The sequence below is a fragment of the Hippocampus bargibanti genome, linkage group LG12 (genome assembly GCF_051943395.1).
Source record: "Hippocampus bargibanti isolate YZ-2025 linkage group LG12, ASM5194339v1, whole genome shotgun sequence".
Classification (NCBI taxonomy): Eukaryota; Metazoa; Chordata; class Actinopteri; order Syngnathiformes; family Syngnathidae; genus Hippocampus; species Hippocampus bargibanti.
This window is the reverse complement of record NC_142745.1, coordinates 4,216,010-4,229,688: the sequence shown is the minus strand read 5'-3', so window position 1 is coordinate 4,229,688 and position 13,679 is coordinate 4,216,010. Positions and strand designations below refer to the sequence as shown.

At 42.2% G+C, this 13,679-nt stretch overlaps 2 protein-coding genes and 1 long non-coding RNA gene across 9 annotated transcripts in view; 1 reads left to right on the top strand and 2 right to left on the bottom strand.

Moving 5' to 3' along the window:
- The window catches only part of ppfia4 (PTPRF interacting protein alpha 4), a 56,295-nt gene extending 47,923 nt beyond the window's left edge, over window positions 1-8,372 (top strand). For all 6 annotated transcript variants that reach the window (XM_089011267.1, XM_089011268.1, XM_089011269.1 and 3 more), the window contains 7 exons: window positions 333-508; window positions 1,420-1,517; window positions 3,174-3,349; window positions 5,208-5,276; window positions 5,357-5,543; window positions 5,645-5,741; window positions 7,084-8,372. In XM_089011267.1, coding sequence (XP_088867393.1) covers window positions 333-508; window positions 1,420-1,517; window positions 3,174-3,349; window positions 5,208-5,276; window positions 5,357-5,543; window positions 5,645-5,703 — 765 coding nt within the window. In that variant the 3' untranslated portion in view covers window positions 5,704-5,741; window positions 7,084-8,372. The remainder of the gene's footprint in view (window positions 1-332; window positions 509-1,419; window positions 1,518-3,173; window positions 3,350-5,207; window positions 5,277-5,356; window positions 5,544-5,644; window positions 5,742-7,083) is intronic.
- LOC148890059 (uncharacterized) overlaps window positions 1-9,495 on the bottom strand; it is a 53,343-nt gene extending 43,848 nt beyond the window's left edge. The window contains exons 1-2 of one of the 2 annotated variants that reach the window (XR_016116753.1): window positions 9,272-9,495; window positions 2,754-2,848 (exon numbers count right to left, since the gene is read on the bottom strand). This is a non-coding gene — a long non-coding RNA (uncharacterized LOC148890059). The remainder of the gene's footprint in view (window positions 1-2,753; window positions 2,849-9,271) is intronic. The other variant, XR_016116752.1, reaches the window with a different exon arrangement.
- Window positions 9,496-9,814: 319 nt separating this feature from the next.
- On the bottom strand, window positions 9,815-12,385 carry myog (myogenin). Its single transcript, XM_089011275.1, has 3 exons — window positions 11,148-12,385; window positions 10,728-10,827; window positions 9,815-10,521 (listed from the first exon to the last, which is right to left on the bottom strand). Exons 1-3 carry the CDS (start codon window positions 11,661-11,663, stop codon window positions 10,403-10,405), a joined length of 735 nt encoding a protein of 244 aa, XP_088867401.1. The 5' UTR covers window positions 11,664-12,385; the 3' UTR covers window positions 9,815-10,402.
- Window positions 12,386-13,679: the final 1,294 nt, after the last annotated feature.

The window sequence follows — 13,679 nt, the reverse complement described above, 5'->3', positions numbered from 1 at the left end:
TGTTTTAGTTATTAACAGTAACATTATTGATAGTTTTGTTGATTTTATGTTCCCCAGTCAGGCTATTGGGTGAACCACATTATCTGGACCTTGAATCTGCCATCGCTAAATGGATTACAACTATGATTTATGGCATCTGCTACGCTTGCATCACCTCTGCCAGCGTATTAAAATATTTGAGACTCTCAATAATAAAACAAAGAAAGAGCACACATTGTGATCTCACCTAGATCTGTACATTTTGAGCTGCACAGGTTGTGATTTATCAATCACACTTTTACAGATTGAATTGTTGGATTGGAGAAAAATCAATAACGCTCCTCTCTTTACAGACGCTGGCGTACGGGGACATGAATCACGAGTGGATAGGGAACGAGTGGTTGCCAAGCCTCGGCCTGCCTCAGTATCGCTCTTATTTCATGGAGTGTCTGGTGGACGCACGCATGCTGGACCACCTCACCAAAAAAGACCTGAGGAGCCACCTCAAGATGGTGGACAGCTTCCACAGGTCTGTGACATGGATGTGTTGCTTTATTAACAGACAGGACTCGATTTAAATTTAAGATTTGGCTAAAAGTGATACCATTATAGATTGCGAGTGCCTCATTTGAGAATATACTGTATTATTTGCCTGTGAAAGATGTTTTGACCTGATTAATGATTGGTTTAACCCAAGTAATAACTTGACTCAACTTTGGAGACTTCAAATAATTGCCAAAGTTACATTTTCATCTTTTTTTTCCAGAAAGCACAAGAAAGTGAAACAAATACCATATTTTATGGTGTATAAGGCGCACCGGAGTATAAGGCGCACCCTCAATGAATGATGTATTTTCAAACTTTTTCCATATATAAGGCGCATCAGACTATAAGGCAAACCTTCAATGAATGAAAAAGGTTGTCCAAATATAATATATAAATAGATAAAAATGTTCCATATATAAGGCACACCACATTATAAGGCACTACAGTAAAGGCTGGGGGTACGCACTACTTCTACTACAGGGGGAAATAGTAGTCGGTGGCTACTGACAGTAGTGGCGAGACCTGTTGTAGCTCAATATTACTTCACATATAAGGTGCATATTGCGTATAAGGCGCAGGGTCATCTTTGGAAGAAAATCAAGGCTTTTGGGTGCGCCTTATACACCAGAAAATACGGTAATAAATATATTTACGACTGATTTCAATACAAGGGTAGAATTGTGCAATCTGTTCAGTTGGGGATGGAGGCGATTTTAGCAGAGGTGGCCAACATCAAGTGGACATGAATTCGTAAAGGTTAAGGACGGGTAAAAAAAAAAGTATAAATTATGTCAAAATGTGACATAGGAGATGACAATTTGTGATTACACCCCAACCCAAATCCTTTTGTTATGAAAAATGTTATTTTTTTCCCTCTGCTTATGTATTCACAAGGGCGAGTCTGCAGTATGGAATCATGTGCTTGAAGAGACTCAATTACGACAGGAAAGATTTGGAACGCAGGAGAGAAGACAGCCAACACGACATGAAAGGTAATACTTTGCATCGACGACAACCATAAAAACAAGCACGTTCACGTTTGTACCCAATTGGCAACGTCGAATACAACCGCCTCGTGGCATAGAGTGGCCAAAGCCTGTCGACAGCTGCACTTTTCATCTGTCACGTCGTCATGCCCAAGAAGGCCAAAAATCTCCACACGCGCACACGCGTGCAGTTGTGGTGCCAGAACAGATATTATATTCCTACAGATGACCGTTAAGTCTTCTCCTTCAAATGTAACGAGGGGGAAAATGGAGCTACTTGCACAAATATGCCAATCAATGCTAACACTACAAAAATATGATAAAACAATTACCACCAGTGGCGGACCGTCAAGGCCCGCAAAGCCTTCTCTGCTGGCCTAAAAATATCAAAATCACAGACTGATGTTAATTATATTTTTTCTGTGAATTCTTATTAAATAATTCCAACAAATTGTTTTTCAGCTTCTTTTCATTGCTTTTACACTGTTGTGCTGCTTCCAGATGTGTGTTTTCATATTGAAGCATTTAACCAATCACATTTCAGCCATTATTTGTTACTAGGGTCAGATATTTACCTGGACGCCTTCACAATCAGTTCTGCGGGTCCTCTCCCCTCAAATGTGTCAATCAACCTGTTGCTCTCACCAATCAGATTTCGAGTTGGATACCCAAAAGGGGTAAGAACGCCTTCTTGCAGGCGCTGTTCAACGTTAGGGTTTTTGTAAAAGATGATTAGCTAGTCACAGGCCAATCATAGTTAGCAAAAACTGCTCTCATCACGAGCCACTAGTGATAAGAGCATACTGGCCAGAGCTAGCATACTGTATCATTAGCGAGCTGCATAAGCAAATATATTGTGTTGATTTAGTAGCAGTTTTCTCAACCCACAATGGCTGAAGGAGGAGAAGAAATGGATTTGGTTACAGGTTTACTGTTAAAGCCATTTTTTTCCAAGAAAAAAAAATGGACATTATTAAGAAAAGTCGGTTAGTTATTTCCTGGCTATTGGTACCCTCGAGTGGACTTGTCGTAAATCCCACCACACTTTTTGCAGTCTGTATTGATTCAGACGTAGCACTACTGAACCCAGCGTTGAAATCCACGGCTCGCCACTGATTAGCACGGACGATTATTTTGGAATAAACACACATATATATTGGATCACAGTATCAATGTATGTAACCGCTCGTAATTTTAATCCAAATAGAACAATGCGAGACTTGGGATAAAATGTGTACGTACCCAAAATAGACCGTTGGGTTAAAAGGCTCTTGTGTCCAAGCGATGGAAAACACGCACGGTCACGTAGCCTGCCCTCTCACCCTTTTGACCCGAATCTGTGGACATGAACTTGATTCAGCTGTTGCTCAGATCAGACCCACTAGCCTGTTTAAACACGCACATGCGCAGCGCCTGTTCCAGCGTGGAAAGTTTATCGACAGCTGGCCGGGCAAACCAACAAAGGGAGCGTGCCAGGCACTTGACACTGCGCGGACACGGATATTATCTCTTTATCTCGCTTGCTTTCTCTCCCTGTCTCCTTCTAAGCTCTCTCCCTCTTTATCGTGGCGCCCGGCGTATTTGCGAGAAAAAAAATACAAAACACCGTGTGGTCCTTGTTCCGATAAATAAGTATGATGGATTCACTCTTGTCCACTTAAGATGTGTTGGTGTGGACCAATGAGCAAGTGATCCACTGGGTCCAGTCCATCGGTTTGAGGGAGTACAGCGGCAACCTGTTGGAGAGCGGCGTTCACGGGGCCCTCCTCTCCTTGGATGAGACCTTCGACTATAGCAGCCTGGCCCTCATCTTGCAGATTCCAATGCAGAACACGCAGGTGCTGACCGAGAAAAACGTACTTCATAAATGAGTACACGGAGAAGGAAACTTGTCATTGGTTGATGTTGACTGATGACTCATAGTGATAATGAGTTGAATCCCGTATTTTTCCGCTTCTTTGTTGAGCTAAACGAGGCAGCAGTATGTTCGAAACCCTTTTTTTTTTCTCTCCTTCTGTCGGCTTCATTCTGCCAGAGTTTCCTTCTGCTCCAGTTGCTCTCTGATCCCCGGCGAATTCACCTTAAACGATTCCCCAATCACACGCCGGAGAACAAATGACTCACATGAGCGCCGTCGAAAATACAGTAAAGTCTCGTTATATCGATATCGGATATATCGATAGTCCCGGTTATATCGATACTATTTCTATGCACGCACGGAGAAAATTACATGCGAACAGGGTCGGATATATCGATAGTCCCGGTTATATCGATATTTTTGGGCTCCCTTGGATATCGATATAACGAGACTTTACTGTAAGTTATTTTTGGATCCGCTGTAATTCGGGATAATTTTAGTGGCTATAATTGACCGAAAAAAAAAACCATACAGTATTTTCTGGTGTATAAGGCGCACTCGAAATCCTTGATTTTCTTCAAAAGATGACCCTGCGGCTTATACACAGGTGTGCCGTATATGTGAAGTAATATTGAGCCAAAACAGGTTTCAGCAACCACGACTCCATTTCCCCCTGTAGAAGATGTAGTGCGTAACTGGAGCTTCTCCTGTAGCGCCTTATGATGTGGCGTTCCTTATATTTGGAAAGCTTTTATATATTTACATATTATATTTGGAAAACTTTTATTCAATCATTGAAGGTGCGCCTTCTAATCCGGTGCACCTTATACACCGGAAAATACGGTAAGCACAGAGACAATTGCAGTCGGCATAATACCTGTGTGGTCAACTGTCGTTTTAAGTTGTAATACCACCGATCACCACTAGAATGCAGACACATCTTGGTTGCGCTAACACTGTGTCTTATATCGCATTTTACTACTTTGAGTTGCAAATATAGAAGGCCACATAATTTCTTGGGCCCGTTTCGATGAAATTTAGGTTGAACGTACAGGTACCACTTCCAAAAATTATTTGAATCATTATCATAATTAACTCATTCACTGCCAGACGATGTGTAAAAATGTGTCCACTCCAGTGCCAGGGTTTTTGTCATTGTGTCACTCGAATTCCAGGACCCACAGAATGTTGACTTTTAGGACTACTTAAACATTCAATGCAGAGTTAGAAACCTTAGACTCTCTTCTTTCAACAGAAAAAAAAAGCGTTAATTCCTAAATCATATGGGTCTGGAGTTATATGAGCTTGAAATTTGGGTGGCTGTCCAAAATACAATGCAATATATACATATTGGTTTATATAGCCCGTTAACAACAGCTGAAGTTGTAACAAAGCGCTAACATGGGACAAAAGGGAAATGCTGCCCCTTGTGGAAGTGAAAAAACATTGTCAGAGGTCGGGCCAGCACTTTATGGGCACCCAAGTAAGAAAAAGAAAAACCAAAAGCCGAACTAATTCTGGAATGGCGCTATTTGTCATATTTTCAATTTCCGAATACATTTGGGAATGGCAGTGAATGAGTTCAAATGGCTTTCTCGTTATTTTTTTTTTTGTCGTTTGCTTCAAACAATAATTTTTGCGATCACCTCGGTCGACCATTTTTCCCGGCCTAGACACGCCCCAGATTGTTCGCTAGCCAATCGCTGGAAACACTGTCATTTTGATCGTCGCTGCACTTAACATGCATTTTATTTGGGAAGTAGGATGAACAAAATGCAGGCTGTTTTTTTTTGTCTTGGTTGTTACAGTTGAGAATATCCGTTGTGTCGTTTATTCAGGCCCGCCAGGTGCTGGACAGGGAGTTCAACAACGTGTTAGCCTTGGGGACCGACCGACGACTCGAGGAGGTCACACGGCATACCATGTTGCTGATTCAAATCAAATGTTGCTTACTATTGTCTCGCCTCATCTACTCCTTACCCCGCAGAGCGGAGACGACAAGTCTTTTCGCCGCTCACCGTCGTGGCGGAAGAGGTTTCGGGCCCGAGAGGGAGGGGCGGGACTGGGGATGATGGCGGGCTCCATGGAAACGCTACCCGCTGGCTTCCGCATGCCTTCTATGTCCATGCCGCCTTCTATGAACCTCATGCCCAAGAAGCAGCTCCAGCCGGAAGGTGCGGACTGATCACTTGAACCAAACTTTTGGACGCGGTTGCGCATGTTGTCTCTGCTAACTGCATGCTGTGTTTTCTCTTGATAACCCCTTTGTGCCAAGCTCCGCCCCCGGCGTCCCCGAGGCTTGACCCCTCGACAGTGCGGACCTACTCATGCTAACTCACTTTGCTTACTAACTGGGGCTCTGATGCTAACAGGTAAGCTGACAAAATAAAATAAAGCAGTATAAATTGCAAAACCTATTCTTTTTTTTTCTATTTTTCTATTTTGGGGGGATAGGTCAATATAATGTTATATATTATTAAGTGAATAACCACAAACCATAAATAGTAGAACAAATAAACAATTTAACTCATTCACTACCATTCCCGAATTTATTTGTGAATTGAAAATATGACGTGAAGCGCCATTCCCGAATTTGTTCAGGTTTTGTTTTTTGTTATGGGGACTGCCGATACAGTACTGGTCAGACCTCTGGTAATGGTTTTCTTTTCCACGAGGGGGCAGCATTTTCCTTTTTTCCATGTTAGCGCTTTGTTACAGCTTCAGCTGTTGTTAAAGCGCTATATGAACCATTATGTATGTATTGCATTGTATTTTGGACAGCTGCCCTCATTTCAAGCTCACATAACTCCAGACTCATATAATTTAGGAATTAACTCTATTTTTTCTAATGAAAGAAGAAAGTCTAAGGCACAGGTGTCAAAGTCAAGGCCCGCGGGCCAAATCCGGCCCGCCACATCATTTTTTTCGGCCCGCGAAAGCAAATCAAACTTGTTAAATTCCGTGATGATTGCTAAAATCTGAGCCAAAATTTCATATTTTTGGATGTCAACCACAATAAAAGTCATTATTCTTGACTTCAGATTTGAAAACGAGTTATTCATTCATTTGCTGTGTGTAATATGTAATATTTGAAGGGATTTAAACATTCGAATGGGTTCCCCAAATTCATAACGGCATTCGAGAGGAAACCATAACTACAATGTGGCCCGCTGCAAAAAATGACTTTGACACCCCTGGTCTAAGGTTTCTAACGCTGCATTGAATGTTCATGTAATCTTAAAACTCAATATTTTGTGGGTCCTGGAATTTGAGTGAAAATGACAAAAACCCTGGCACTGGAGTAGACACATTTTTGCATGTCTGGCAGTGAACGAGTTCATACTAAAATGACAACTTGATGGGTAGATGAATTTAATTGAGAGCATGAGCATATGCATGATTAAACCAATTAAATTACAGCACACGTACATTTTTTTCTGTTTGAAACTATGTTTGGGTGTATATGTTCTCTGTTTTGAAGACGTAATCAATAAAAATAAGTGCTGTAGATATTAACATTTATTAGGTAATGACCTATGAACAATTCAGAAGAGCCATTTTTTTTTTCTTCATTCTCATTCAAGTCAGTCATGCAAAGGTTAAACATTTGATGATATTTCAAGAGGTTGCAGTAGAGCAAAATATATCCGAATGCATTTCCTAATGCATTGATAGACCGAGTCTAACATCCTTTGCCAATCTTCTGTCTCCCAGTGCATTGTCATTACCTGTATGGACACATGCTTGCGGCCTTTTGAGAGTGAAATGCCAAATTTGAAGAGAGCGCTACCAGGGTGCCATTGGGGTCAAGGCTTCTCTCTTCTGATAGACAGCCTCACCTCGCACCGATCACCTCTTCTTCGGAAACGTGCAATACCGAGGGCAGATCTGATCTTTGAACTTTTCACGGCGGCCCCGGAGCCGCTCTCGCTGCTGTAAAGGACACTCGCCTCTGGTCTCGCCCAGTTCAACCCAGTGCTACCAGTAGCCTTGTCATCGTGGTTTTTGTGCTCCCCAAATCTCAGCCGTTGGTCGTCGTCCTCCCCCTCTCCAAGTCTCAACGTGGCCGACTCACCACTACACATTACCCTTTTATCGGTTATGCAAGGTATTACTCAATGATCGTATCTGTACTGTATATAAAAAAATGGATGACTACGTTTTTTATAAAGTATACAAATCTATATATTGGAATTATATATGGAGAAGTGATATAATGGCTGTATGAAACCTATCGCCCTGTATTCTATAGTGACTGTTCTTTCACTTTTTCTTTGTCTTAGTGCCGGACCTTACGTGTCTTTTGACGTATGATGTAAGTGTGTGAATTGTCAGTGGGAGGAGCTTACTACAAAGAGTCTGGACAAGTTCTCCTCACAGGTTCATGGGTCCAATTTCAGACTTCCCTGACTCTCCTCCTCTTTTGACACCGTGCCCCCCCTTTCCCTGTGCAGAACTGCGTAGCTGAAAGTAGAGAAAATTCTGGTGTATGAACAAAGTGTGTATGAGTGTGTGTAGTACGCGTGCGTCTACGTAAGGGGTAACGATTTGATCATCTTATCCGTGCTATGTGGCTGTTGGCTGTAAAAACTGTAGCTCCTTTCTGCTGCTGCTGCTGCTGCTCTGCATCATTTCCGTGATATCACGTGATGATGTCAAAGTGCTCCACAAATGATTGACGACTCCCGTCCAATCACTTCCTGTTTCGTTGCCATGGAGATGTGCCAGTGAAGAGTCACTACTTTCAGCTGCCCTCATTCAATGAAAACACAACATATGAACCAAGTGAAGTGCTGGATGGGTGTACAATATTTCTTTCTTTTCTTTTTTTTAAGGGTTTTCCGAGGTGTCTAACTAAAAAATGTAACGTGCTATGTGGCAGCTATGAGTACTGTGTCTTTATTCCAGGTGTGAAACAATGCTGACATATCAAGATTTTATTATTTGACTATTTGGAAGAAAAAGGTATTGTATCTATAAAGTATGACAATATATAGACATGAGTAAAGCTCTTTTTTAAAGACTTGAGTGTTGTGTTTCTTTTGCACTGAAACCTTCCAAACATGAACCCACTGCATCTCCGCCGGAATTCAATCACAATTATACTGACAAATATGTTTTGTAACGTTGCTCAATATTTAAAGTTTGAGTTCTCATCACCCATTAACTGAGACATCAGTATGCTGCTTTTGTACGCTTCTGATTTGGGTTCTTATGACACCACAACATTTCAGGAACAACCAAGACAAAGAAAATTGCAATGATGACCCAACTGACTTTGTGGGGAATGCAAACTATAACCTGAACTGGTCGGCAGTCAGTCACAGGGCACCAAGAGAGATTAAAAAAAAGCATTGACACCCACCTCCACACCATCAACAAGTGGGAACCGAACCCACAATCACCGCTCACAAGTAAAGTGAGTGTACCTCAACATCATCAGTGACTCTTGACCATTTAACCAATAACTGAATTGACTGTGAAACACACCTCTGCTCTGGCTGCCCAGTACAAAATGGCTACATGGAAAAGTTGACATTGATATAAAAATCTAAGAATTTAAACAGAGCCAGAAAAGTGTTGAGGCAAGACCCAAGTACACACGTGGTATTTTTTTTTAAATCTACTTTCTTATATAGGGGGTATGTGATTCATTACAGTATTTTTTTATGGTTCCAGATAATGTGTAATGGACTACTTTGCAGAGTGATTTAATTTATTACCATGCAAGCATAAATGAGCTACCAAACGTTTTTTTTTTTTTTGCCTCATGAACCAGTTTAATGTCAGACAATATTTTCAGGGAACTGTCTTTAAGACATGTTGCATAAATACTGTGATATTTTCTAAACATAATAATAAACACGAATCACGAAACTGCAACACGTAAAATACGACTCACCATCGCAGCATGACGCAAAGTGGGCTTGGTTCGTGGGAATCTCCTTTAAAACGGGCTCCAGATTATGTCTGTTAAATGTATCCTTGTTTTTCTTGAAAGTCCTGAGGTCCACTTGTATCACCAACCTGGCTGGGCCTTTTATCTTTCTCTAAGAAACTTTTCTCAGAAGTTCGTTTTTCTTTCACTCATTTGGCTAGCTGCTGTGCATCATTTTAGCGGTAACCGATCACGAGATTTACATACTGTAGAAGGATGTGATAGAATCCGGTATTGGTTTTCAAATTAAAATATAACGAAACTTTAAAACGGAAATAATGCAAAGTGATTTGGTCTTTCTATGCGAGCCATTACCAAATTACCGACGGACTGCTCGTCTATAATTCAAGAGGCAGTTCAAGTTTTACGATTGTAGCAGTTGGACCCTGAAACAAAATTTCCCATTTCTTATAAAGATTCTCTCTCTATTTTGTTCTAATTCAGAGCAAAAACAGACTGCCGGGCCTTTGGGGTCCTAATGCATCAATAAATACTGCAGTTTTTGTATTCAAAATGGTCTTTATTGCAAGGACTGGTCAGGAAATATTACATTTCCAAACATCTACAAATACACAACAATCTTAGTTATAAAAATCAAAAATAAGTTAAAAAAACAATACAAAATAAACTGGCAAAACCACTCTGTAAAAAAAGGGAACGTATTTACATTACTAGCATTTGTAACCAGTTTTAACATTAAGCAATCTTGGTCAAAACTGCCATGGTACATGTTGGCCCCACAAATAAACTCCTGGTTCTTCGTATGCATACAAACACACACAAAACAAGAATGAAAGGTTTCGAAAAAAGGAAAGCTTAAATTAAGTCAGGAGAAAAACCAGGCCTTGTTCATGCAAAGTCATTTCAACTCCAAGCTTCCGACTGATTCTTTGGCCTGTGGCTTAAGGCAGCGAATCAAGGAAATAAAGCCAAAGGTGGAATTCATTTTGTCGAGCAAACACTTTGAAATATTAATTACCATCTAGGTAGATTGTGATTTAAATATGAAAATAACCACTTTTTTTTCAATCATCTCGTCGCTTTGTATCTGAGGCACAGTGTTCTTCTTCCTTTGGGTCTTCTCAGTGGAAGTTCTTATTTAGGAATGTCCACAGGAAAGGTCACCGCTCCGTTTGCTGCGGCTATGCCCTCCACAATGGAGCTCAGGGTCTGAATGGTGGCCTGTTCTGGAGAATCGGCGGCACTCAGAAGCTCTGCGTAGAGTCAAGCATGATATGATTAAGCATTTATTTATGTTCTGGAGGTCCACTATATGAGAAAGACCTGTTCTGAAATCATGTGTGTGTGTGTGTGTGTGTGTGTGTGTGTGTGTGTGTGTGTGTGTGTGTGTGTGTGTGTGTGTGTGTGTGTGTGTGTGTGTGTGTGTGTGTGTGTGTGTGTTTGCATGAAATGAACTCACCCTCACCGCTGTAACTTTGCGTGCACTGCTCCGGGGTACTACTCCACTCGGGGCTACTGCAGCAGGTGCTGCCCGAACTGGGCTCACTGGACGACGACACCTGTTGCCATGGAGACGAGCACAAGCAGAAGTCGCTGTCAGTCAAAGTGTTATGACATCGCGCACCAATACAGAAACACTGGAGCTGCACACACACACACAGACACTAGACCCCACACGAAGGCAAATGCTGATGATGAGTTTAACATTTGTCAACTTTATTTCGGAGCTAACGTCAACTCTCAAATGTTTTGCTAACATCCTCTCAACATGCGTCGATCTTGTTATAAAATCTCGCATTACGTCACGATTGAACAGCATCTTCATCCTTCACTTTATGACTCCGATTGGATCTTCACATTCCCTTTTCACGCTACTCACTCGAGGCTGGTTCTGTCCGGCCCGGTAGTGCCCCATCTCTGTGTCCTGTTGGTTGAAGGAGGACACCAGGGCCTGAAGCCTTTCAATGTACTGAATGGCGCTCCTCAAGATCTCCACCTTGGGCAGCCTCTGGTTAGGGTTCATCAGGGTGCTCCTCTTCAGGGCGTCAAAAGCCTCGTTGACCTTCTTCAGGCGTCTCTTTTCCCTCAGCGTGGCGGCTCTCCTGCGATCCATAGTCACCGTTTTACGTTTGCACAACTTGCAAGCCCATGGCAGGCACTGTCCCGGGCAGTGGGGCTCGGAATGGGGCGACAGGCCGGACGGTGAGGGTTTGTCCTCGGGCGGAATCACTCCGACGCCCCCGGAGAGAGTCCCACACAAGCCCATGACGGAGTTCTTGTCCTGGAAGCCGGCTTGGTCGTACGCCCCGGGAAGACGAGTGGGGAAGTAGTTGTCCCCTCCTTCGTAAAAGCGTTGATCGGGGAAGAAGTAAGGGTTGGTCTCGAAAAGCTCCATATTGGACAACGTTTTGGATCGCTGGCTTCCTTCGAACCGCTCTCGCTAGTGGACGTGGTGTTCCTGCGCCTGGTTCGTCGGGAGCGTACGCGTGCGTGCGCGCTTTGCCTTCGTCCTTGGATTGTGTTTGTGATGAGTGGAAGACGTGTGGGGAACAACTGGTGTGGAGCAACTGTAGGCTGGCATTTAAACCCCTCTGCCTGCTGCAGGATCACCGGGTTAAATTTAGCACGAGCCCCCAGAAACCTGACACGACGTTTAGCTGTTGCTGCACATCTATGCTTCATATCTCAGTCAGGCCCTGATCTCTGGAGCTTTTCAGGCCCGTGCGCGGAGGCTATATGTGTGTGTGTGCGCGTCAAGTGGGGGTGTTTTTGCTTGCGTGCGTCTCAAGAGCCCAACATATGATCGAGTTGCTGGGGAAATGGGAAAGATAACCGCGCATCAAAGATGTCCGTCCTAATGAGCTAATCCCGGCCCCACGTCTCTATCCATGACACTAAACAAAAAGCCCTCTACAATAGGGCCGCCGAGTTGGGGATGTGGACAGTTTGGAGACAGCTGTCACTTGGTCCACTGATATGCAATGACAAAAAGTTGGTTGGCACATGAGTTGTTGATGCCGAGGTAATGAGACAGAGGATTTACGTGAACCTAAAACTAGGTCACAAATTCCTTCTTTACTTTGGAACTTTGGAATAATAATAATAATAATAATAATAATAATAATAATAATAATAATAATACATTTGATTTCTAAGCGCCTTTCAAAGCTCTCAAGGTCACTTTACAGTTACAGGATAAGTTTTTCTGGGGGTGAGTAGCAGCAGCCACACGCGCCAGCGTTCACGCCAATAACTCATTTGAATCGGAAGTTAGCTAGCTAGCTGATAGCTAATAGATATCTAGCTAGATAGCCAGCTAGATAGCTAGCCAGGTAATAGATAACTAGCTAATAGATAGGTATAGACCTAGTTATGGTGTAATACATTATTTTATGTCTGTCATGTGCCTAGCGTGTATTTGTTTTTCACTATGTTTCAACAGATAAGCCGTATAGTCGATCAAAAGGGCAAAAATCAGAATTCAAGCAATTTTTTTGCCTTTTTTTTAGTCCTTCAGTCTTGGTCTATTGACATGTAAAGGTTTTGGTGTTTTTCTATTCAAAACTAATACTATATGTTTTTGTACTAAATACTTTTTTAAATTGTGCAGATGACTACCACTCCTCCATACATGTCTATTAAAAAATGAAACTAATCCTATGTCAGAGATATGACAGTCAGACACCGTGGACAGAGACTCGGAACGAGAAAGATTGTCCCCACTGCCGGCAGGAGACGAATGTCATACATCCTAAAACTAAGAATATAAGCAACTAAATAAACTACAGTATAAATACATAAACAATAAACTAAGACAAAGATTTTTCTGTATATTTTTTAATCAACACTAATAAAACCGAACATGAGCAAAAACAGAATTGAAACCGACTAAATCTCAAAAACAATAACCAAAACAAAATCAAAACTACCAATCGTGAAAATTCCAACAATGCGTAACCCTATCCTAAAATATGCATGACCTCAAGATGAAAATGTAATCCACGAACAATGTCAACCCACTTCAAAACATCTTTCAATCATGCTTTTGCTCGCTGAGTGTGATGCTGAAGTGACCTTGCAAGAATCAGACAAGCTAGTACAAGAACCGGCAGAGCTCAGCGTGGAGTTGTCACCGTCTCCTCTTACTTCAGAGGATCCGGGAACAGTGATGAAATGAACATGCAGAGGTGGAAATGTTCTTCCTTGTTCTGACCTCCTCCTGTCACCATCAACTGTTAATCCTTCCAGGAGATGTCGCACCTCATGGCTCACCGGCTAATTCAGACTAGCTTCCGCTGGCATGGACACACGGCTAAATTGTGTACCCACGGAGAGTTGGACTGATTACTATCATGGGAGGTGACTCAGGCTTTCTTAGTTCATACATAGCAATGATTCATAGACTATATAT

Coding starts and splice junctions, on each gene's coding strand:
- myog (XM_089011275.1), bottom strand. CDS start 11,663: ATGGAGCTTTTCGAGACCAACCCTTACTTCTTCCCCGATCAACGCTTT. Junction 10,828..11,147: donor CCGGACAGAACCAGCCTCGA/GTGAGTAGCGTG, acceptor CCATGGCAACAG/GTGTCGTCGTCCAGTGAGCC. Junction 10,522..10,727: donor GCAAAGTTACAGCGGTGAGG/GTGAGTTCATTT, acceptor GACTCTACGCAG/AGCTTCTGAGTGCCGCCGAT.